Source organism: Tachyglossus aculeatus, chromosome 5 (genome assembly GCF_015852505.1).
Source record: "Tachyglossus aculeatus isolate mTacAcu1 chromosome 5, mTacAcu1.pri, whole genome shotgun sequence".
NCBI classification, from domain to species: Eukaryota; Metazoa; Chordata; class Mammalia; order Monotremata; family Tachyglossidae; genus Tachyglossus; species Tachyglossus aculeatus.
In genome coordinates this window covers 72,129,830-72,155,614 of record NC_052070.1, presented here as the reverse complement: position 1 = coordinate 72,155,614, position 25,785 = coordinate 72,129,830, and the positions used below count along the sequence as shown (strand labels likewise).

The following is a 25,785-nucleotide window of genomic DNA, read 5'->3' as shown; positions in this document are numbered from 1 at the left end:
CTACCTTAGCACTTAGAACAGTGTTGGGCACAAAGTTAGCAGTTAATAAGTATGATCATTATTATTGTTGTTATTAATACAAATGACAATGATAATGGTAATAAAGGCACACACCCTACCCACAAGGTGGGAAAAATCGAGCCACTTTCCTCTAGCTTCCTTCTGGGACCCCTTTTTTATTTTCTACAGACTAACTCTGAGGAAATGACAGGTCTTCCACCCAAGTGGCCTGCTTTACCTGCCCTGGTGGGAGTGGAGGGAGGTGACCAGGTGACTGACTAGGGGCTCCCGATCGCCCACACACCAGCCCTGTTTCCCAGACCTGATCCCTCAGGAGTAAGAGCTGGGGTGATGGTGGCCTGGCCAGTGGGATGCACATTTGGCGTTGGGTTTTCTTTTACACTATTTTTGATGACTTCTCCCTCCTTGCCTCCTTGCCTCCTTCCAGCACCAGATTTCCTGTACTGACTTGCCTGTCTACTTGTTTTTCTGTTTTGTTTTGTTGTCTATCTCTCCCCTTCTAGACTGTGAGCCCGTTGTTGGCTAGGTATTGTCTCTGTTGCCACATTGTACTTTCTAAGTGCTTAGTACAGTGTTCTGCACACAGTAAGCACTCAATAAGCTCAATAAGAGAAACGGCGTGCCTCAGTGGAAAGAGCCCTGGCTTTGGAGCCAGAGGTCATGGGTTCTAATCCCGACTCTGCCACTTGTCAGCTCTGTGACTTTGGGCAAGTCACTTAACTTGCCCAGAGCAGAGAAGCAGAGAAGCAGCGTGGCTCAGTGGAAAGAGCGCGGGCTCTGGAGTCAGAGGTCACGGGTTCAAATCCCGCCTCGGCCAATTGTCAGCTGCATGACTTTGGGGCAAGTCACTTCACTTCTCTGGGCCCCGGTGACCTCATCTGGAAAATGGGGGTGAAGACTATGAGCCCCCCGTGGGACAACCTGATCACCTTGTAACCTCCCCAGCGCTTAGAACAGTGCTTTGCACATAGTAAGCGCTTAATAAATGCCATTATTATTATTATTAACTTCTCTGGGCCTCAGTTCCCTCATCTGTAAAATGGGGATTAAGACTGTGAGCCCCCCGTGGGACAACCTGATCACCCTTAAACCTCCCCAGCGCTTAGAACAGTGCTTGGCACATAGTAAGCGCTTAATAAATGCCATCATTATTAATAAATAGGATTGAATGAATGAATGAGTGGCGAGGAGGAGGCTCTGCACATGGGAGCGGAACTCACCCCCGCCATCTAGTGGCCATGCGTTGAGAAGCTTTTTCCAAGCTGATACTGTCCCTAAACTCTGCGCTCCAGCATTCATTCAGCAGCACTGTCATCATCATCATCATCATCATCAATCGTATTTATTGAGCGCTTACTATGTGCAGAGCACTGTACTAAGCGCTTGGGAAGTACAAATTGGCAACATATAGGGACAGTCCCTACCCAATAGTGGGCTCACAGTCTAAAAGGGGGAGACAGAGAACCAAACCAAACATACTAACAAAATAAAATAAATAGAATAGATATGTACAAGTAAAATAAATAAATAAATAGAGTAATAAATATGTACAAGCATATATACATATATACAGGTGCTGTGGGGAAGGGAAGGAGGTAAGATGGGGGGAATGCAGAGGGGGATGAGGGGGAGAGGAAGGAAGGGGCTCAGTCTGGGAAGGCCTCCTGGAGGAGGCGAGCTCTCAGTAGGGCCTTGAAGGGAGGAAGAGAGCTAGCTTGGCAGATGGGCAGAGGGAGGGCATTCCAGGCCCGGGGGATGACGTCACCTCTTCATCCTCACTTCTCTTCTTCCTTCCTTCCTCTTCCTTTCCCCACTCCCGCCCATCCTCCCTCCCTTCCTACTACCTCTGTCTCTTTCTCCCTTACTTCCTCCTTCCCTCCCTTCCTCCTTCTCACCCTCCCCTTTTCCTTCCTCCCTTTCATTCATTCATTCAATCATATTTCAATCATATTTCAATCATATTCAATCATATTTATTGAGCGCTTACCATTTGCAGAGCACTGTACTAAGCGGTTGGGAAGTACAAGTCGGCAACATATAGAGACGGCCCCTACCCAACAACGGGCTCACAGTCTAGAAGGGGGAGACAGACAATAAAACAAAACAAGTTGACAGGTGTCAAAACCGTCAGAATAAATAGAATTATAGCCATCACATCGTTAATAAAATAAATTGAGTAGTAAATATGTACAAGTAAAATAAATAAAGTAATAAATATGTACAAATGTATACAAGTGCTGTGGGGAGGGGAAGGGGGTAAGGCGGGGTGGCAATGGGGAGGGGAGGAGGAGAGGAAAAAGGGGGCTCACTTTGGAAAGGCCTCTTGGAGGAGGTGAGCTCTCAGTAAGGCTTTGAAGGGAGGAAGAGAGCTAGTTTGGCGGATATGTGGAGGAAGGGCATTCCAGGCCAGGGGAAGGACGTGGGCCGGGGGTCGACCGCGGGACAGGCAAGAACGAGGCCCAGTGAGAAGGATAGCAGCAGAGGAGTGGAGGGTGTGGGCTGGGCTGTAGAAGGAGAGAAGGGAGGTGAGGTAAGAGGGGGCGAGGTGATGGAGAGCCTTGAAGCTGAGAGTGAGGAGTTTTTGCTTGATTCAGAGGTTGACAGGTAACCTCCCTCCCTTTCTTCCTCCCTCCCTTTCTTCCTCCCTCCCTTTCTTCCTCCATCCCTCCTGTCCTCCTTCCCTCCCTCCATCCTTCTCTTCCCTCCCTCATTCCTTCCTTCCTTCCTTCCTTCCTCTCTCCCCTCTTCCTCATTTTCTCTTTCTTCCTTTCATTCTTTCTTCCTTCCTGCTTTTTCTTTAACTCCTTTCGCCTTTCCCCTTTCCATCTTCCCTCTGTTCTTGTGGGGTTTTTTCTTTCTCTGCTCTTTCTTTTTTCCTTTCACTGGATCTGGAGACACTGGCCAGTCCCAGAGCTGCCCTGTCAGAGTCAATCAATCAATGGTATTCACTGAGCACTTACTAGGTGCAGAGCACTGTACTATTATAACAGTTTTGATGGAAATGTTCCCTGCCCATAAGGAGCTTACAGTCACAAGGTCATATCCTTTCAGGTAATCTCACTGGCCTAGATGTTGCCCTTGACCTGCCGGGAATGACCCCAAATTCCACATACAGGGATGATGGCACTTATGGGAGAGCCAGTGTGGTTAAGGGGAAAGACTATGAGATTAGACCATGAGTTCTAATCCCAGCTCTACCTCTGGCTTGTTTTGTGATCTTGGGCAAGTCACATAACCTCTCAGGGCCTCAATTTCCTCATCCGTAAACTGGGGACAAGATCCCTGCTCTCCGTACCTCTTAGAATGTGAGCCCCATGGGGGACAGGGACTGTGTCTGATCTGATCATTATATACTTACCTGGATCTCCTGACTCCCAGCCTCATTATCTTTCCACTATCATTCTGATCCTCTCCTTGTGTACCTCTGTGAATGGGGATAACACTCCCTCTTCCTGCCTCACTGAGTTGTGGAGAGAGAGAATCAATATACAAATATTGATAAACCTCCAGAAAAGTGCTCCCCATTTCACAGCGCTTTGGATACAGTAAGCACTTAATAAATACTATTACTACTACAGGGAATGACACTGAGGCGCAGAGAGTGAAGGAATGGTATTCGAGACCTTTTTTAAAAAAAATTGGTATTTGTAAAGCACTCATTATATGCGAAGCACTGTACTAAGTGTTAGAGTAGCTATAAGATAATCAGGTTGGACACAGTCCCTATATCACATGGGGCTCACAATCCAGTATCACGGTTGCATCTATCAATTATTCTTTTGCATCCAGTGTGACTCAGTGGAAAGAGCACAGGCTTTGGAGTCAGAGGCCATGGGTTCAAATTCCGGCTCTGCCAATTGTCAGCTGTGTGACTTTGGGTAAGTCACTTAACTTCTCTGTGCCTCAGTCACCTCAACTGTAAAATGGGGATTAAGACTATGAGGCCCCCCGTGGGACAACCTGATCACCTTGTTACCTCCCCAGCGCTTAGACCAGTGCTTTGCACATAGTAAGAGCTTAATAAATGCCATTATTATTATTATTACCTTTTATACTGATCTTTCCAACATTTGTTAACACCAACAAAAATGAATTGTTATGGAAACCTATCTTCCTAATGAACAAGATTTTTCCCCGAGTTGGGCTATAGGCTACCTGTCACTACATCCAAATCATCTTATACCCCTAAAAATGAAGCTTTGTCCCACAATTAACAGGGTAGACATGATCAGTAAGATGATGGGAGAACATTAACTATTTATAACCTGAAACCCAGTTTCCGATCAAGACAAGCAGTGGAAGGAGACAAGCTTCCTGGAGGAGTCAGGTGAAGAAGAGTCCCAAGCTACCCTATGGCGAAGCAGTGTAGCCTATTGGATAGAGCATGGGCCTGGGAGATTCTTCTTCTTAGAAGAATCTGGATTCTAAGCCAACTCTGGCACTTGTCTGCTGAGTGACCTTGGACAAGTCATTTAACTTCTCTGTGCCTCAGTTACCTCATCTGTAAAATGGGGATTAATGTTGTAAGCCCCATATAGGACATGGACTGTGACTAACCTGACTAGCTTGTATCTATCCCAGTATTTAGTACAATGCCTGGCACATAGTAAATGCTTAACAAATAACTATAAAAAAAAGTTAAGGCAGAAAGTGGGGTCTGTGAGACAGAACATGCCAGAACAGGAAGAGAAAGATGAAGACTGGGGAGAAAGACCTCACCCTTTGCAATTGTTATTTCTTTCGCCCCTTTCTAGCCCCCAAATTCAAAAACAATGGAACACTCACTTGGAAATTTGGACAAGCCCAGTTGGCCCCCAAGGGCAGAAGATGGCATACGTTCCTTGGGTATGCTGAGACTTGGGTTGAATCCAGGTTGATGGAAGGGGGCTGGAATAATAGAGTTTCCCCACATAGGCCTTCCTGGACCAGAAAGCGGGCAAATGATGTTATACCAGGGGACTCATTTTTAAAGGAAGCACTGGAAGGAGAACGGAGGTCTGAGCCCCAAACCCCACCAAGGAGTAGGCTGGTGTTGGGGGTCGTGCTCTCTGGCGTTGGGTGCACTTGTCTACTTGGAAGGTAAAGCAGGCCAAACTGGGAATGGTATTTGGAAGGAAAGACCCCACAGAAAGCTGCAGGCTAGGGAAGCCAGATTGACTAAACACTGCAATTATTTAAAACTCACCGCTTACTAGAAAATGATTTCGAGTTGTTGCCACTTGGTTCCATGTGAGGTGCGACTGATCACTGATCCTTGATAAATAAGTGCCAGAGAAACAAGTGGTGTACAACTTAACTTTATAATGCTGAAACTTGAACTTATAAGACTAAACTTGGAATGCAACAAGCTTTATAAGGCTTTTTTCATCTTCCACGGCCTTCTTATATTTCACCCAGTGTGATATAAACCATGAGCTGAGGAGTGCAGATATCTGTGGAAAGAAGAAGAGGAAAGGGGGGGCCTGGTAATAGTGTGAGACTAAAGAAATCCTGCTTGAAGGACATGAGAAAAGAGAAGCAGTGTGGCGAAGTGGATAGAGCATGGGCCTGAGAGCCAAAAGGACTTGGGTCCTAATCCCAGTTCCACGACTTGTCTGCTGTATGACGTTGGGCAAGTCACAGCTTCTCTGTTCCTCACTTACCCCGTCTGTAAAATGGGGATTAATATTGTGAGCCCCATGTGGGACATGGACCGTGCTCAACATTACTAGCTTGTATCTACCCCAGTGCTTAGTACCAAGTGAGTGCTTAACAAATACCATTTTAAAAAAAAGGAATGACAGAGAGGGTTGAAGGAACTTGGAAAAGGGGTAGTGTGTTTGTGCATGTCTGTGTCTGTGTATGTGTGTGTGCCTTTGTGTAACAAATGAAGCTGGAGACCAGAAGACTATAGACAACACTAATTGGGGAGAGGCTGATCCACAGGGAGGGGCTGACTAACAGCCCCTGAAAATGAGAATTGGCCTTGGGAGGGCCAGTCTGTCCTTTTTTGTTGGTGGGGTTATCCTGGACACAGTCAGCAGACCTCAGTTCCAACAACCCCAGTGGTGATTTAAAGTGATGAAAAGCATTGTGGCCTAGTGGAAAGACCAAGGGCCCGGGAGTCAGGAGACCTGGGTTTTAGTCCCACCTCCACCACTTGCCTTCAGTATGACCATGGGCAAATCAATTAACTTGTCTGTGCCTCTGTTTTCTCATCTGTAAAATGGAGGTAAACTACCTGTTCTTCCTCTCCATTAGACTGAGCCCCTTGCGGGGCCGGGACTGTGTCCAGGACTTACGACTGTAGTTGGCCCTAAATAAGTGCTTGCCAAATATCACACTGTTTTTATCATTATTACTCTGCAAACACCAGGAAAATATCTGTAATGTATTTTAATGTGTGCCTCCCCATCTAGACTGTAAGCTCCATGCGGGGAGGGGACATGTCTACCAAATATGTTGTATTATACCCTCCCAAGTGCTTAGTACAGTGTTCTGCACAGAGTAAGCACTCAGTAAATACCACTGATGAACTGATTACAGAATGTGATTTAGGGGAAAGGGAGGTTACTCTCTTCTCCTGATCCCGGGGACAATTGACTTACCCGAGTGCCCACTTCACTGGGGGTGGTGGGGAGGGCATTCAAACTGGCTATTTTTTTGTTTTAATAGTATTTGTTAAGTGCTTACTCTGTGCCAAGAACGGTACCAAGCACTGGGGGTAGATACAAGCTAATCAGGTTGGACACAGACCATGCTGTACACGGGACTCACAATCTTAATCCCTATTTTACAGACTCACTTCTCTGAGTCACAGAGAAGTGAAGTGATTTGCCCCAAGTCACACATCAGACAAGTGACGGAGCCGGGATTAGGACACAGATTCTCGACTCTCAGGCTGTACTCATTCCACTTCATTTCGGGTCAATCAATCAATCACCAGTAGTATTATTTGAGCGCTTACTATGTGCAGTGCACGGTGCTGAGCACTTCGGAGAGTACAATACAATTCAATTGGAGAAGCAGCATGGCTCAGTGGAAAGGGCGCGGGCTTGGGAGCCAGAGGTCATGGGTTCTAATTCCGACTCTGCCACTTGTCAGCTCTGTGACTTTGGGCAAGTCACTTAACTTCTCTGTGCCTCAGTTACCTCATCTGTAAAATGGGGCTTAAGACTGTGAGCCCCACGTGGGACAACCTGATCACCTTGTAACCTCCCCAGCGCTTAGAACAGTGCTTTGCACGTAGTAAGCGCTTAGCAAATACCATCATTATTATTATTAATTAGATTTACTGAGCACTTACTGTGTGCAAAGCACTGTACTAAGTGCTTAATAGAGGTAGTACAATATTGGTAGACCCAATCGCTGAGTGCATGAAGTTAATTCACTTCCTAGTGTCTCCCGCTGGGAAGTGACTGGCTTGAGGTTTCCAGCTACTCCCAAAGGCAGCTCCGGACGAGACTCTGAGATCAGTCCCCCAGATTTCGGTCTCCTCCAACCCCAACCCCCCCCCGGCTCCATCCCACTTCCCAGTGGCACAGGCTTCCAGCCGCGAGACCCCATCATCCCTCCACCGCCATCAGCCACTAAGTGAAATGTAGCTGTGGGCGTCTCGCTCCCGTACCCACAGTGACGCGGCACATTCAATCTTTATACCGTGGGTAAATAACTGTGTATTCAAAGGGAGATGCAGTTATTAAACACGACTCAGCTGGTGTGAGCAAGGCCCTCCTGCATATCCCAGAGGGAGCAAGGAAATAAATTACCCACTTACAGAATATAATTGGTGAGGGATTAAAAATCAATAGGAGCGAGCGCCTGAACAGGGGCCTCCGCCACACTGTTGCACACCTGCCTTGTCGAGGCGGAGATCCAGCTTTTCCCGGCTGGCTCCCGCCCGCTCCCTCAGCCCCTCCTTTCAAGGCCTTCCGTTCTCTTCCATTCCAATTCTGCCACCTCCCGTCTTCAGTCCGGGAATGACCAACTCCTCTCTAGACCGTTATGTTCTTCTCTTTAATGAAAAGCTCATGGGACTTCCGGGAAAGCCAGTATGGCTCTTCCTTCTGAATCAATGGCCTCCGAGTTTTGCACGGGGCTCGGTGGGGAGGGAGCTAGGACCAGGGTTGGGTGCCTGCTGTTTTAATTTGCAGTTGGCATTGTTTCCGATCTGCCCCATAGCACCTCTGCAGTATGGGAGAATCAAGCCGAGGTCCCTCCTAGGGACCAGGGATTGTAGTAGTAATAATAATAATAATGGCATTTGTTAAGCGCTTACTATGTGCAAAGCACTGTTCTAAGCGCTGGGGAGGTTACAAGGTCCTCAGGTTGTCCCACGGGGGACCTCACAGTCTTAATCCCCATTTTACAGATGAGGGAACTGAGACCCAGAGAAGTTAAGTGACTTGCCCAAAGTCACACAGCGGACAATTGGCGGAGCAGGGGTTTGAACCCATGACCTCTGACTTCACAGCCCGTGCTCTTCCCGCTGAGCCATGCTGCTTGTAGTATGTAGTCATTCATTCAATCATTCATGCATATTTATTGAGCGCTTACTGTGTGCAGAACACTGTACTAAGCCCATGGAAAGTACAATTCAGAAGTAGTCTTATCTTATGCCGTCGAGTCGTTTCTGATCCATAACGACACCACGGACACATCTCTCCCAGAACGCCCCACTCTCCATCTGCAATCACTATGGTAGTGTATCATCATCATCAATCGTATTTATTGAGCGCTTACTGTGTGTGTATCATCATCATCGTCACCATCAATCGTATTTATTGAGCGCTTACTGTGTGCAGAGCACTGTACTAAGCGCTTGGGAAGTACAAGTTGGCAACATATAGAGACAGTCCCTACCCAACAGTGGGCTCACAGTCTAAAAGTGGGAGACAGAGAACAAAACCAAACATACTAACAAAATAAAATAAATAGAAAGCTATGGAACGCTTCATGAATCCATAGAGTTGTCTTGGTAAAAATGTGGAAGTGGTTTACCATTGCCTCCTTCCACACAATAAACCTGAGTCCCCATCTTTGACTCTCTCCCATGCTGCTGCTGCCCAGCACGGGTGAGTTTTGACTCGTAGCAGATTGCCTTCCACTCACTAGCCACTGGCCAAGCGAGGAATGGAATGGTATGCCTCTGCTTGACTCTCCCTCCCATAGACAAGACTGGTAAAGTACTGGAAACTCTCCAGGTGCAAACCTGAGAGGTGGAGTAGTTACAGTAGAAATAATAATAATAATAATAATAATAACTATGTATTTGTTAGTGCTTACTATGTGCCGGGTCCTGTATTAAGTGCTGAGGTGGATGCAATCAAGTTGGGTTGGACAAAGTCCCTGTTCCACATAGAGTTCACAGTCTTAATAAGGTTGCTGAGGCTCAGAGAAGTGAAATAACTTGCCCAAGATCACACAGCAGACAAGTGGCACGAGCTTCTGACTCTCAGGCCGTGCTGTAGCCACTACACCATTCTGTTTCTAGTAATGGTAGTTGTAATTAAAGTTGTTGTAGTTGTAGTAGTAGTAGCATTGCACTGTACTAAACGCTTGGGTAGTACAACAGGAAAGTAGCACGCTCCCTGATCGCAAGGAGTTTACACTTTTAATGGGAGAGGCTGGCATAAAAGTATTGACAAACAGAGTAATCCAAATCCATAACTGAACGTTCAGGTGAATAAACATATCATTTGTAGTTAGAGGAGAAAGAAATAACAATTTGGCTTTAGATAGTAGGAGAGTGGAAGGATAAATAGATGAATAAATCTATTTTTTAATCCAAATTAATCGGAGTTAATTAAAATAAGATCATCTGAGAAACATTGTCGCCTAGTTCTGATGACTTGACACCTATCCACATGTTTTGTTTTGTTGTCTGTCTCCCCCTTCTAGACTGTGAGCCCGTTGTTGGGTAGGGTCCATCTCTACATGTTGCTAACTTGTACTTCCCAAGTGCTTAGTACAGTGCTCTGCACACAGTAAATGCTCAATAAATATGAATGAATGAATGAATGAAAACAGGCCTGGGAGTCAGAAGGATCTGGGTTCTAATCCTGATCCGCCGCTTGTCTGCTGTGTGACGATGGGCAATCACTTAACCTCTTTTTGCCTCGGTTACCTCATCTGTAAAATGATAATTAAGACAATGAACCCTATGTGGGACACGCACAGTATACAAACTAATTAGCTTGTGTCTACCCCTGTGCTTAGTACAATGCCTGATATATAGTAAGCACTTAAAAAATACCCTAAAATGCTAAGGTGTTAAAATAGACTCTGTTCTACCATAACATTAATTTTTTCCTATACATTTGGTCTGGAACCTTGTTAGGGAGTTAGGGAGTGTTCACCCACCAATGCCAGATTGTTTGGTTTCAGTGTACCATGGTATCAAAGGGAAACAGGGAATGCCTTCTAGCAGAAGTGGTATTTCAGGAGGAGCTTGGAGAAGGGGAGAGTGATCTGGCAGATTTAAAAGATTTGAAATTTCCTCAGAAGTTCCAGGTCTGAGGAAGAGCAGAAGTAAAGAGTTGGAAGAACTACATTGTGAGCCCCACGTGGGACAGGGATTGTGTCGAACCTATCATCTTGTGGAGACCTCAGTGCTTAGTACAGTGCTTGGTACATAGTAAGTGCTTAACAAATGCCCTGATTACCATAGTTAAGAAGGAGAGCCTAGAACAAGGCACAGTGGGCTTGGGAGGAATGAAGTGTTTGAGCTGGGATGCAATGGGAGAACAGCTGATAAGAGGGCGAGAGCTGATGGGTACCTTAAAGCCACTGGCCAGGCATTTCTGGTTCTGTAAAAAGGGATGGGTAGCCATTGGAAGCTTTTAAGTATTGAGAAGGAGTGTGAAGAACAAATTTTTAGAACAGAAGTCAGGAACCTGTGGCTCAAGAGATTCATATGGCTCTTTTTTTTATGGTATTTGTTAAGCACTTACTAAGTGCGAGGCACTGTTCTACACACTGGGGTAGATACAAGGTCATCAGGTTGGACACAGTCCATGTCCCCCAAGGGGCTCATAGTCTTCATCTCCATTTGACAGGTGAGGGAAGTGAGGCACAAAGAAGTGAAGGGACTTGTCTAAGAACATAGAGCAGAAAAGTAGTAGAGCTGGGATTAGAATCCAGTTCCTTCTGACTCCCAAGCCCGTGCTCTACCCACTAGGCCATGCCGCTTCTCTTAGATTCTTGGAATCAAAAGGGGCTCTTGAGCACAAATGCCCTCCCACAGATTTGGCACCTTGAGATTTGGCACCATTAATTTTGCCTCCACAGAACAAAAGTTATAATAATAATAATGTTGGTCTTTGTTAGGCACTTACTATGTGCCAAGCACTGTTCTAAGTACTGGGGTAGATACAAGGTAATCGGGTTGTCCCACGTGGGGCTCACAGTCTTAATCCCCGTTTTACAGATGAAGGAACTGAGGCACAGAGATGTTAAATGACTTGCCCAAAGTCACAGAGCTGACATGTGAGGGAGCTGGAATTAGAACCCATGACCTCTGACTCCCAAGCCCGTGCTCTTACCACTGAGCCACGCTGCTTCTCTATGCAGGAATCAGGGCAGGAAGTAGCAGGGTTGTCCCACCCCTTTGAGACGGAAAGGGCCAGGGGGTGCCAAGTTGGTTACTCGAGCTGTTCTTGTTCCCCCATTTCCCGTGCCACCCTCCTGCCCTCAGCAAGCAGCCGTGGTGATGCAGCAGGCCAGCCCAGCCAAGTAGGAAAAGAGACCGGTGCCCCCCATGCTCACCAGAGCCAAGAACAGCCCCCACGTCAGGCATCGCGAGCACCAGAAGCAGACGCCGTGGGCCAAGTGCTGGGTGGAAAAGCCCTGGGGCAGGAGTGAGTTCAGCCACTTTCAATCAATCAATCAATCAAAGGGATTTATTGAGCACTTACTATGTGCAGAGCGCTTTGGAGAGTATAGTACAAGAGAATAAGCAGACACATTCGCTGCCCATAATGAGCTTACAGTCTAGCAAGAGATCCCCATGCTGGGCACCTCACTACTTAGGGCTGGGTCGGAGAGTGGCTCCGTTAAGCAACGGTAGCAGTAGAGGGGAGGAAGAAAACCAGCAGATGTAAATTCCAGTTTCTTCCCCTCTCTCTTTCTCTCCCCTATCTTTCTCTCCTCTCCTTATTAAAAGGGTGGGGCAAATGCCTGTTTTGCCAAATCCACCCTCCCCTCCTTGCCCAGCTTCTCCTATCGGCACCCTGTCGGGGGAAGAGCCTCCCCCAAATCATTCACTCATTCATTCATTCAATCAATCAATCATATTTATTGAATGCTTATGGTGTGCAGAGCCCTGTACTAAAGCATTTGGAAAGTACAATTCAGCAATAAAGAGAGACAATCCCTGCCCCCACTGGGCTTACAGTCTAGAAGCGGGGAGACAGACAACGAAACAAGTAAACAGGCATTGATATAAATAAATACAATTATAAAAATATACTTATATACATAAGTTCTGTGGGGCGGGGAGAGGGGAGAAGGGCAAAGGGAGCAAGTTGAGGTGACGCGGAAGGGAGGGGGAGCTGAGGAAAAGGAGGGCTTAGTACGGGAAGGCCTTTACCTCTGGTTAAACCTTGAATACCTCTGGGAATTGGTCCCCTTGGTCAATCAATCAATCAATCAATCGTATTTATTGAGCACTTACTGTGTGCAGAGCACTGCACTAAGCGCTTGGGAAGTACAAGTTGGACATGGGCTGAAACACAACCTGCCTCCAGCCTCCTTCCCTGCTGGCTCAGTAGTTTTTTAGAGCTGAAGGCAGAAGGGGGAGATGTGAGGCTACAGACAAGAGTGGAAGTGGGGCAGGGGTCAAGAACCATCCAAAAAACTGTTGAGAGCAGGAGCATCCATGGGTGGGTAGGGATTCACCCTCTGGCTGATGTGAGAGGTGGAGACTCCCTCCCTGAGCATCATGCCTAGTGGTTAAAGCATGGGTCTGGGAGTTAGAAGGACCTGGGTTCTAATCCCAGCTCCACCACTTGGCTGCTGTGTGGCCTTGTGACTTCACTTTTCTGTGCCTCAGTTCCCTCATCTGTAAAATGGGGATTAAGACTGTGAGCCCTATGTGGTACAGAGTGGGCCCTCAGTGGAAAGAGCCCTCAGTGGAAAGAGCACGGGCTTTGGAGTCAGAGGTCAAGGGTTCACATCCCAGCTCTGCCAATTGTCAGCTGTGTGACTTTGGGCAAGTTACTTAACTTCTCTGTACCACAGTTCCCTCATCTGTAAAATGGGGATTAAGACTATGAGCTCCCATGGGACAACCTGATCACCTTGTATCTTCCCCAGTGCTTAGAACAGTGCTTTGCACATAGTAAGCCCTTAATAAATGCCATTATTATTATTATTCCAGGGACCATGTCCAACCTGATTATCTTGTAACTAGCGCAGCATTTAGAATAGTGCCTTGCCTGTAGTAAGGATTTAACAAATACCATCAATTAATATTATTATCACTAATGTGATGAAGATTCCCTGGTCAGAGTTAAGACCCCGGATCCACAAGAGCACCCAGGGAGCGGGACTAGGCTCCCACCAGCCCCGTCCCAGAGAAGCCTTCAGACAGGCTGTTTATTACTGACTTCCTCTCCATGCCCTTCCTCCTGTCCTCCACCTTTTCTTTTCCAGTTCCCCTCATTCCTTCCCTTTCCTTTCCCATCTCCTTGCCATGATGTAGTGCCATGATGCTATTACATTGCACCATGTGCAAAGTCACATAATAATGTTCCCTGGGGAGGAGAAGGGCATAGACTGTTTAAAGGCTCTTTAATTTGGCATTTCTGCAAAAAAAAAAATGTTGCCAATTTCTGTTTTAGAAAAATGATCCAGGAAACAAAGTGAGGTACTCTCCCAAACACTTAGTACAGTGTGCTGCACACCTTAAGCACTCAGTAAATGACATTGATTGATTGGTTGATTGATTGATGAGTGGAGAAGGGAGAGGCTGGGGATGGGAGACCAGTGAGGTGGCTGATGCAGTAATCTAGGCAGAATCTGACAAGCACCCAGACCAGGGTGGTGGCCATTTGCAGGGAGGAGCAGATTTAGGACATGTTTGGGAGGAAAAACCAGCAGAGGTTAGTGGCAGGGCAGTGCTGAAAGACAATAAAGGGTCAAGGATAATGCCAAAGTTGCAGGTTTCTGGGACAGGTCTTTCTTGAACAACATTTGCAGACCCACCAACACTCTCTTGCTGCCAGTTAAGTCTGTTTAGCGCTCTCTGGAAACAGAAAACATTTGTTCACCCTCTCCTCCGCATAGTAATTGCTACCAAATAGTGGGGGCTCTTCTAGGTGACGGCCAGTAGAATGGTTTGTTCCAGTATTTCCGGGAGCCCTCAGTGGCACAAACACTGGGTTCTAATCATGGCTCTGCCACTTGTCTGCTGTGTGACCTTGGGCAAGCCGCTTAACTTCTCTGGGCCTCAGTTCCCTCATCTGCAAAATGGGGGTGAAGACTCTAAGCCACATGTGGCACATGGACTATGTCCAATCTGATCAGTTTCTATCTACCTCAGGGCTTAGTACAGTGCCTGACACATAGTAAGCGTTTAATGAATATCATTTTTAAAAAAAAGCTGACTCACTTGAGCACTTTTTTGTGCTTGGGTGAAGACTCCGGATAAAGGAATTAGATTGTCTGCTTCTTGAGATCATAAGCCTCGCCCCGACCTGTGGAATTATATTTACAGATTGCCAACGTAGACCTGGTAACCCCTGTCTCCCTCATAGCCTCATTCCAGACTAACAAAACCTTCTCTCAGGAGCTCTCTCCATCCCTATTAATGTCTCTTCCCAGTCTCCCCACTGGCCCTCCCCTTCTTGAGCTTTTTTCTCTGGTTCAGGAGACTCATCGCCAGATTCCCAGGGAGGAAGAGCTCCAGGAGAGACCTGGGATCTCCATAGGCCACAATTCGCCATCACGAAGTGATATCTCCATTGGGATAGAGGGTGACAGAGGGAAAAACGGAGAGGTGCCAGGCCCAGGAGGAGAATGAGGGGAAAGTAGAAGAGAGGAGGAGGAAGGAAAAGGCCCAACTGGGTGGGGACCAGACAAGAAGCAGTGTGCCGCAGTAGAAGTTGGGCTCCGCTTTTTGTCCCCTCTGGCTTTCAGAGGGAAGAACTCAGGAAACCAAGAGAGGAGGCAGCCAAGGCAAACAGAAGAGACCAGTGTCTCCATGATGGGGAAGGGTCCCAATTGCTCCATAGCACAAAGAGACCCGCTGGGATGACAGAGAAATTTAAGCCACAGACAGTCCTACAGCTCAATAGAAACTGGGCTTTTATAGAGATGGTTTATGTTTAACTAGACAATATATGAACCCTATTCCCTCAACTAATTTTCCTGGGGCCTTAACTGACAAGGCATTAATCCTCTTCTGCCATTATTTATTTATTTTTTCTGCACGGCCTGACAAGGTACCTTATTTTCTTTGTCAAATGCCATTAATGCTCAGTGCGGGCTGTGGCACTGCTGAAGACAGATGCGGGTAATAATCATGAAATTCTCATTATTTACCATCACTTCCATCGTGTTTAAGTTATTTATGTCCCTCAGGCCAGGGCTGAGACCGTGGGTTATTCTCATAGTCAATCATAAAAATGCAATTGTTGTTACTTAATAGTCTCTCCACCTCCCATCTTGGCCCCCTTAACTCATCCTACCTCTCCCTGTATTATCTTTCTTCTCTTCCTCGGCTAGGGGATTTGCTGATAACAGAAGGGAGGGTGTGAGCATTATGGAGTTTTAGAGATGGGTGGGTTTCTCTCATCTTGGCCCATCACCCGTTCTGGTTTTTGGACTCTGGGTGCTGAGGATCCTGGATAAGGGTGAGGATCTGGCTCCTAATCCTGTCACCTGAATTCTGGAGAAAAAGAGGCCTTTGCCTCAGCCTGCTGGGCAAGGGGATTCATGAAGGAGTTGGACAAGAAAGTGGCCGTCCAGAGTGGGAAAAATGGCAGCTGCGGCTGACTCTGCAGGACAGAGGCCAATTCACTGTAGGGTGGAACTCTCTCTCCCAGGACAAGGGTAGGCCCAGAAGGGGCTCTAGGTCCTCAGGGACCACCCCATCCCCACCCTTCCTCCCCCTGTCAGCCCTGTCGATTTGCTAATGGCATTTCGTTTGGTTTTAGAAGATAGGAAGCTCTTTGTGGGGATGTTGGGGAAGCAGCAGAGTGAGGATGACGTCAGGCGGCTGTTTGAGCCCTTCGGACAGATCGAAGAATGCACCATCCTCAGAGGCCCTGATGGAGCCAGCAAAGGTGGGAAACGGAGGGGGTCCCTGTGGGTTTCAGAGGGTGAGGGGCCGTCTGAGGGCCTGGAGCCCAGGGAAGGACTCCCCCACAAGGTGGTCAGGCCTTGGCCCAGAAGCACACAGAGTGGCTCCCCTGTGCCACTAGCAGGGAAGCTTTTCCACGAGCCGGTGGCCCTTGAGCCCAGAGTTGATGCCATCCTACAAGAACAGCAGGGTTTCCAGGGACATTCCCCACATCAGATGGTTCCACAGTGGCCATCAACCCCCAAAAACTCCCGAGTCCTCCGAGCCTCCGTTCTCTGAGCCCAGCCCCTTCCTAGGTGGCCTCTGACCATCCTGACGGGAGGAGCCCTGGACCTGTGGCCTGCGCCACTCAGCCAGCACCGGGAAAAGGTGACAGCCCCTTCCCCATCTCCACCCCGCCCCCGCTCTCCCAGAGACTCGAACAGGGTGGGTGACAACCTGCCTCTTCCCCACCCTCCAAGCTTTCCAGTCCATCGGAGCTAATGCAGTGTCTGCCTTTTCTCCCACCAGGCTGTGCTTTTGTAAAGTACGGAAGCCACGCAGAAGCCCAAGCAGCTATCAACAGCCTGCACGGCAGCCAGACTATGCCAGTGAGTCCTGGGGAATTCCGATGGGAACAGCTCACCAAAGCCCTGCAGTTTCTATGTTGGTTTCCAGAGAAAAGAGCCTGGGGCAAAGCTAGGAGACTAAATTCACTTGACCCTCTCTGCTCCTCTTAATTAGTTATGGTATTTCTAAAGTGCGTCCTAGGTGCTAAGCACCAGGGGAGATAAAAGAGAATCAGATCAGACACGGTCCCTGTCCCACAACTTATTTCCATTTTACACATGAGGAAACCAAGGCCCAGAGAGGTTATGTACCTTGGTCACCTTTCAGGCCAGTGAGATAATTGGAATAATAGTAATAATGGGAAGCAAGGTGGCCCAGTGGCCTAGGCCCCTAGAGCTTAGGCCTGGAAGCCAGAGGTCCTGGGTGCTAATCCCAGCTCTGCCACTTGCCTGTTGTGTGACCTTGAGTAAGTCATTTAACGTCTCTGTGCCTCAGTTTTCTCAACTGCAAAATGGAGATTCAGTTCCTTGTTCCCTCCTTCTTGACTGTGAGCCCCATGTGGGACAAGAAATGTATCCGGCCTGTATCCCAGCGCTTAGAACAGTGCTTGACACATAGTAAGCGCTTAACAAATACTATAAAAAACTATGATTATAGCACTTATTAAGCTCCAAGCCGTGGAGTAGTCCATGACCCTCATGAGGCTCACAATCTACCTTATCCCCATTTTAAATCTACCTTATCCCCATTTTATCAAAGGAAAGCTGAGGCCAGAGAGGTCCAGTGATTTGCCCATGGTCACCTGGCCAGAACATGGAGGGTCAGAGGTTTGAACCCAGGTCTTCTGACTCCCAGTCCCACGGTCCTTCCCTTAAGGCAGGCTAAGAGCCAGCTGGCTGCCCTGTGCATTACTCCAGGGTCTCCCCTCTGTAAGAGTGAGGGGCTGCTGCTGCTGCTACTGCTGTAACAATGAGGGGAGGAGCAGAGCAGGGAGTAACTGGGATCCAGGAGAATGATGTGGACCCTGGGGACTTTGGAGGAAATGAGATTCCGGGTGATGAGAGTTAGAAGAGCTGGAGACTACCTCTGGGGATGCAGCTGAGGGCCACGCAGCTGGAGCCACATTTGGTCAGGATGGTGAGAAACTTCAGGGTGGTGGGAACTTCTAGAGGTCACTGTTTCCAGCCTCCTGCCTTCCAGCTGGACTGCTCCTAAAACAGCCCAAATGGAGGGAAGTCTCACCTTCTCTCTAGATTTCTCATCCTCTCATAGTTACCGTCCTAGGGGCCTTTCCAGGGGGACAGGTGATCGGAGGTTTGACTAGCAATGCACTGAGTCAGTACTTGTCTTGTTAAGCAAACTAGATATGGTGAGGGACTCTCCAAGCCCCAGGAGCTGATCCAAGCCAGTTTTCCCCATTGCTTCTCCATCCAAAGGAGCTCCACGCTCGGCCCTCTCGATGCTGAGGCCTGGCCCGGGTCATAGCCTCCTTCTCCCCGGTTTCTCTCTCTCTCTCTCTTTCCTAGGGAGCGTCCTCCAGCCTCGTAGTGAAGTTTGCAGACACGGACAAAGAGAGAACTCTGAGGCGAATGCATCAGATGGCGGGGCAGCTGGGCATCTTCAACCCAATGACGATCCAGTTTGGAGCCTATGGGGCGTACACACAAGCGGTAGGAGATGCTACTGCCTCTTTGAGGTCTTTCATCGTGGCCCCATTTCTTCCCAGCCAGAAATCGGGTGCTTTTGAGACCCAATCAGGCCTGGTCTGCTCCCCACCCAGTCTCCCAACAAGAGATCAGCAAATCTGGGCTTCTTCCCTCCAGGGTTGACGTCAGTTGTCTCTTTGGACCTAGAGAGGCTCTACCTGGTCTGAGGCCAAAACCAGGCTTAAGAATTGGGGTGAAACTAAAAAAAATTCTAACCGGTACACCCGTGACATCTTGCACATTATTCTGGGCACCCAGCTAATATCATGATGTCACAGTCTGGGCAGAAGTTCGAAGGCCCCAGGCCCCACAACCTCTACCTGTCGAGCAGAAAACCGAAACCCCCAGAAAGGGGATATTATCAATCAATCCATCAATCAGACATATTGAGCACTTACTCTGTGTAGAGCACTGAACTGAGCACTTGGGAAGGTACAATATAATGAAATTGGTAGACATGTTCCCTGACTACAACGAACTTACAGTCCAGAGGGGGAGACAGATATTAATATAAATTATTTAAATTACAGATATGTATGTAAATGCTGTGTGGCTGAGGAAGCAGTGAATAAAGGGTACAAATCTTAGTGCAAGGGAGAAACAGAAGGGAGTGAGAGAGGCGGGAATAAAAGCTTAGTTGGGAAAAACCCCTTGGAGGAGATTCATTCATTCAATCATATTTATTCATTCATTCATTCATTCAATCGTATTTATTGAGCGCTTACTATGTGCAGAGCACTGTACTAACTGCTTGGAAAGTTTATTGAGCACTTACTGTGTGCAAAGCACTGTAGTAAACACTTGGGAAAGTGCAATATAATATCAGACACATTTCCTGCCCACAGTGAGCTCATAGTCTAGGAGATATGCTTTTCAGAAGGCTTAATTATTCATTATTATTAATGTTGTTATTACTATTATCTATTATCCTTCTCCCCTTCTCCCCAACCCCCAGAGAAGTCTTCCCCACGACCTGGTGGGAACTTGGGATCACAGTTCCGGTTGCAGGAGGGCTGTAGAGCTAGGCCATTCCCTCCTACTCGGACCCATTCCCTCCTACTCGAACCCGACTCTCACCCTCCTACTCCCTGAAACTTATCCTCCCCAACTCTGACCCTGGCAGCAGGGGCAGCACGGGGAGATTAGGGGGAAGGGAGAAGGGAGCGAGTAAGCAGGCCACTGTTGCTGCTTTAGCTCAGAAACTAGCTTGGGACGAAGCAGGAGCGGGGAACAGCCATAGATGCCTGTGTGCACAGAAAGGCAGCAGCAGAGGTGGTCCACTGGCTGGACTAGGCCTGGCTGACTGGGTCAGGTTGGGGAGGTGCTCTGTGGTCCTGCCTCCCTAGAGCTGTTACCTCCGGCCTCCTCCTTCGGCCATGCTCACTGTTGGCTGATCTCTGAAAAAGTCTATTTCAGTCCATTACCAACCCCCACCTCCTCAGCCCCCTCACCCTCTGCCTATTTGGCCCCCTCTGTGGAGCCCATTTTCTGGCAACGGGGGCAGAGAGAGAGAGAGGCACAGTGGCGAGGGGTAGAGAGGCACAGGCATTCCCCATCCCTTTCCACCTTCCCAGTCTGGCTACCGGCAGCTAAAGGATGACCGAAGGGGCTGCTGCCATGGCAAAACGTCTTTCAAACTGGCATGGCCGGTCTGAAGCTTCCTCTTTTCCCGAGGCCAAGTTCTGACCTGTCCCGGGTTACTCCCAGCACGGCCTAAGAAACCCCCTTCTTCTCGGGCCCTGCCTAATAGTGTTGCCACTGTGAAGTCCAGTCCGGCCTCCTCTTCCTCCTGGCCACAGCCTCAAGTCATCCTAGGTGGAAATCCAGAGTCCACTGAAGCCGGCCCCTTCTAGCCCACTCTCCCTCCTGGGTTCTCAGAACAAATTGCTCCCTACCATGCTCCCCATTCCCTGAGGTGGGAGCCTTGTTGGTGGACTCAATTTAAGGGTACAGTGCCTTGGGTATTTGTCAGAAGGGAAAAGTACCAGCTAATCAATTTTTCAGATGGCTTTAAGAAAAAAGCCAATCAGCCCTGCAATAGCTGCTTGAGCCCTTCTGGTATTTATTTCTGTCTTGGCCTCAGTCAATCTGATGGCTATGAGATGTTAGCAGCCTGAAGAAACACAGAGCCAGGGCATGGAGGCTATTTCCTATTTTTGTTGGAATTCATTCTTACACACAGTATGATTTCATTTTAGTCTAGCCCAGTGTCCTTCAGACCCCAGGCCAGTAAAATTCTTCCCCTCTGTCTTCCAGAGCCTCAGTTTTCCACAGGTGACCCTCTCCTTGCTGGGGATCTTCATTTGCAGACTCATCAAGGGCAGTGGGTCCATCCCAGAGATCAGGGGCAGATCAAGGCAGCAGTGATCATGCTGGTTTTCATTTTTGTCCCTAGTGTACTTTGACTGTGCACTAGTGCTCACTTTTTTTAATGGTATATGTTAAGCTCTTACCATGTGCCAGGCACTGTACTAAGCGCTGGGGTAGATACAAATTGAGTAGGTTGGACACAGTCCCTGTCTCACACAGGGCTCACAGCCTTAATCCCCATTTTACAGATGGGGTAACTGAGGCACAGAGAGATTAAGTGACTTGCCCTGGGTCACACAGCTTACAAGTGCCAGAGTGGGAATTAGAACCCAGGTCCTTCTGACTCCCAGGACTATACTTTATTCACTAGGCCATGCTGCTTCTCGCCTAGATCGTGAGCCCCATGTGGGAAAGGGACTGTATCAAACCTAATCCACTTGTATCTACCCCAGCTCTTAGAATAGTGCCTGGCACATAGTAAGTATTTAACAAATACTGTAATAATAATAATAGTGCAGGGGGATTTGGAACCAAGCTCTCACGAGCTTCTTGGGATTGAGAAGTAGTGTGGCCTAAATGGAAAGAGCCCTGGACAGGGAGTCTGGGGACCTGGGTTCTAATCCTAGCTCTGCCACTTGCCTGCTCCATGACGCTGGGCAAATGACTTAGTTTCTCAGTGCTTCAGTTTCCTCTTCTGTATAGTAGGAATTAAATACCTGTTTTCCCTCCCCCTTAGACTGTGAGCTCCATGTGGGACAAAAATTGTGTCTAACGTGATTATGTTGTATCCATCTAGACATTTAGTACAGTGCTTGGCATTGTAGTAAAGTGCTTTACAAGTAGTGTAGTTATTATTAGAGTCCTTCCTTCTCTCCATCTACTGACCTCAGGAATCATTAGAGTTGTTTCATAATTGCATGCTGAGAAGGTAAATAAGATTTCAGGCCTTTGTAGAACAAACGATGGTAGTGTGCTAATATCCTGATGTCTTGGGAGGAACCCTGGTCGGCCCATAGGAGTCGGACTTAAATAAGTTATTTCCTGGAAAGCAGCATGGCCTAATGGAAAGAGCCGACCAGCCTGGAAGTCAGAGGATCTGGGTTCTAGTCCCAGCTCTACCATCTGTTTGCAATACGGCCCTGGGCGAGTCAATTCACTTCTCTGTGCTGCAATTCCCTCATCTGCAAAATAGGGGTTCAACACCTGTTCTCCCATCTCCTTAGACTGTGAGCCCCATGTGGGACCTGATTACCTTGTACTAAGCCTCAGTGCTCAGTACATCATCATCATCAATCGTATTTATTGAGCGCTTACTCTGTGCAGAGCACTGTACTAAGCGCTTGGGAAGTACAAATTGGCAACATATAGAGACAGTCCCTACCCAACAGTGGGCTCACAGTCTAAAAGGTACAGTGCAGGTACACCGCAGTACAGTGCTTGACACATACTAAGCACTTAACAAATATCACAATTTATTGTTATTATTAATGATAATAATAATGAGATGGGAAATAGACATTAACTTGAGAAGCTAACTTATTTTTTCTCCCTCTTTCCATCTCTCTTCCTCCCTCCCTCTCTCTTTTTTCTCTCTTTCTTTCTCCCCTTTCCTTCCTTTACTTCCATTGTCTTTTTCTTCTTTCCTGTTATTCCTCTTTTACCTGTCTCCCCTCTTCTTCTCCCTCCATGCTTCATGAGGACCACCCTTCCTTATTCTCTCTGTCCCTCCTTTTTTTTTTCTTTAAGATACTGCAGCAGCAGGCAGCTCTGATGGCTGCAGCACAAGGGACCTGCCTGAACCCCATGGCGGCCATCGCCGCTGCTCAAATGCAGCAGATGGCGGCCTTTAATGTCAGCGGCCTAGTGGCCGCACCCATGACGCCTTCATCAGGTAACCGTTGCCTGCCACCTCCCCCCTCCCCACTACTCCTATAGCGGATAGAGCACGGGCTTGGGAGTCAGAAGGACCGGGGTTCTAATCCCCACTCCGCCACTTGTAAACTGTGCGACCTAGGGAAAGTCACTTAATCTCTCTGTGCCTCAGTTACCTCATCTATAAAATGGGGATAAGGAGTGTGAGCCCTACTGGGGCATGGACAGTGCCCAACTGGATTAGCTACCCCGGTGCTTACAACAGTAATAATAATAATGGTATTTATTAAGCGCTTACTATGTGCAAAGCACTGTTCTAAGTGCTGGGGAGGTTACAAGGTGATCAAGTTGTCCGACGGAGGGCTCACAGTCTTAATCCCTCGTTTTAAAGAGGAGGTAACTGAGGCTCAGAGAAGTGAAGTGACTTGCCCAAAGTCACACAGCTGACAGTTGGCAGAGCCAGGATTTCAACCCATGACCTGTGACTCCAAAGCCTGGGCTCTTTCCACTGAGCCACGCTGCTTCTCCAACTACTTGACACATAGTCAGCATGTAACCAATGCCATTATTATTATTATTATTACTTGGCAGGTCTGGAAATAAGGGTGGTTGTGAGAAGGAGAAGGCTCTGTTCTTTGCCCCATCTCCCTTGCCAGTCACTCCCCTTGGCTGGCCATTTAGAAACAGACCCACAGCATTAAATTTGTGTGTCTCCATCAAAAATTCCTCTGCACTCCCCAGCTCAGCTCCCTCACAGGGGCAAAGCCCCATTCGCTACCTGCCCTGCTCAGCCCATCCTTGCATCTATTCTAAAGCCGGAGCAGGAGGCTAGGCAGACTTCTCAAAGGAGGAGCTGTATCCCTCTTTCCAGCCCACTTCACTGGGCAATTTTCTCCAGTCATTTCCATTGCCTCTCTGATAACTCTGCCTCCTTTCTCCCACTCCTCTTCTCCTCACCCTTCCCTGCTCCAGGTACAAGCACACCTCCAGGAATCAGCACCGCCACGGTCCCCAGCATAGCCACGCCCATTGGTGTCAATGGATTCAGTCCCCTCCCTCCCCAAACTAATGGGCAACCAGCATCAGAGACCATCTATGCCAATGGCATCCACCCATACCCAGGTAGGAGAGGCAAACTGGAGAAGAGACCCGGGCCTAATTCCCTGTTTAGAGGGGGAGGGAGAGGGAGAGCAGGAGAGCGTCACTGGCTTAAAAATGTCCCAAACCAAAGTGACCCCCAGCCTAGGGCTGAAGGAGAATACAGCAAGGTGGGGCTCTCGAGATCCAATTTCAAACAGCTAATGCTATGGAAGCAGCATGGCATAGTGGATAAAGCATGGTTTAGGAGTCAGAAGGTCACAGGTTCTAATCCCGGCTCTGCCAGTTGTCTGCTGTGTGGCCTTGGGCAAGTCACTTAACTTCTCTGTGCCTCAGTTACCTCATCTGTAAAGACTGTGAGCCCCATGCAAGACAGGGACTGTGTCCAACTCCAATTGTTTGTATAATAATAATAAGAATAATAGCATTTGTTAGGCGCTTACTATGTGCAAAGCACTGTTCTAAGTGCTGGGGGATACAAGGTGATCACGGTGTCCCAGGTGGAGCTCACAGTCTTCATCCTCATTTTACAGATGAGGTAACTGAGGCTCAGAGAAGTGAAGTGACTTGCCCAAGGTCACACAGCAGACATGTGGCAGAGCTGGGATTAGAAGTCCTGACCTCTGACTTCCAAGCCCGTGCTCTTTCCACTGAGCCACGCTGCTTCTCTAAGTGCTTCTCACGGTGCTTCTCACAGTGCTCGTATCCACCCCAGAGCTTAGTAATTCATTCATTCATTCAATTGTATTTATTGAGCACTTACTGTGTGCAGAGCACTGTACTAAGCACTTGTGAAGTACAGGTTGGCAACATAATTATTATTGTTATTATTATTGTGGCATTTGTTTGTTACTATGTGCCAAGTTCTAAGCACTGGGGTAGATATAAGGTAATCAGATTGTCCCACAGGGGGCTCACAGACTTAATCCCCATTTTACAGATGAGGTAACCGAGGCACAGAGAAGTTAAGCAGCTTGCCCAAAGTCACACAGCTGATAAGTGGCGGAGCCGAAATTAGAACCCACATCCTCTGACTCCCAAGCCTGTGCTCTTTCCACTAAGCCACGCTGCTTCTCTAGTACAATGCTTGGCACATAGTAAGCATTTAACAAATGCCACAATTAATTAATATCAAGTAGAGATTTGGGCAGAGAGACTTAAAGTTTGCCAAAGATAACAGACTGTAGTGTCAGCAAAGCATGAAAATCAAGCCTGGGCCCATGGGAGTCCAAACACTGACCTGGGATTCAGACGGTCATGCATTCTAATCCCAGCTCTGCTTCTTGTCTGCCGTGTGACCTTGGGCAAGTCAATTCACTTCTCTGTGCCTCAGTTACCCAATCTGTAAAATGGGAGTTTTGAAGTCTGTGAGCCTGACGTGGGACATGGACTGTGTCCAACCTGATTAGTGCTTAGAACAGTGCCTGGCACACAGTAAGTGCTTAACAAATACCACAACTATTAATTATTATTGTTTTCCAATGACATCTGGTTCAGGTGAAACAGTTTCATGTAGCCCCCAACCTCTAGGGCCAGGCTGACGGGGGCGTCCTTCTTTCTCACTGGGATTGCTAGTTCACTGTGTGCAGAGGAGTACTAAGAAGTTAGAAGGGTGACCAGGAAGCAAAATATTCAAGGCATGTATAATTTAATGGGGGAGGCGGCAGACATCAGTTATTCTTAATTATTCCCCCTCTAGACTATTATGGGCAAGGGAACATGCCTGCTAATTCTGTAGCATTGTACTCTCCCAAGCACTTAGTAAAGTGCTCTGCGCATGGTGAGTGTTCAATAAATGTCATTAATTGATTGATAGTGGGGACGGAGAGAACATTCTGCTGGGTGGACATAGAGCAGTTGAGATCATCCTGTTCCAAAAACCTTCCCTGCCTCTAGATTGCCCTGTAAATTCCAACTGCGGTAAGACTCAGCTGGGGACCAGACCAG

General features: G+C 47.9%; 1 protein-coding gene and 1 non-coding gene across 8 annotated transcripts in view; one reads left to right on the top strand and one right to left on the bottom strand.

The window, feature by feature from the left end:
* The window catches only part of CELF6 (CUGBP Elav-like family member 6), a 199,406-nt gene that overhangs the window by 150,942 nt on the left and 22,679 nt on the right, over positions 1 to 25,785 (top strand). For 5 of the 7 annotated variants that reach the window (XR_005451109.1, XR_005451110.1, XM_038747439.1 and 2 more), the window contains 5 exons: positions 16,158 to 16,286; positions 16,814 to 16,893; positions 18,379 to 18,522; positions 22,615 to 22,759; positions 23,713 to 23,862. Coding sequence is in view for 5 of the 7 variants with exons in the window: in XM_038747439.1 (XP_038603367.1) it covers positions 16,158 to 16,286; positions 16,814 to 16,893; positions 18,379 to 18,522; positions 22,615 to 22,759; positions 23,713 to 23,862 (648 nt within the window). In the remaining 2 variants the exon portion in view is untranslated. The remainder of the gene's footprint in view (positions 1 to 16,157; positions 16,287 to 16,813; positions 16,894 to 18,378; positions 18,523 to 22,614; positions 22,760 to 23,712; positions 23,863 to 25,785) is intronic. The other 2 variants (XM_038747440.1, XM_038747441.1) reach the window with 2 other exon arrangements.
* On the bottom strand, positions 9,085 to 9,221 carry LOC119929268. Its single transcript, XR_005451400.1, has one exon. It is a non-coding gene; the product is annotated as a small nucleolar RNA SNORA7 (small nucleolar RNA).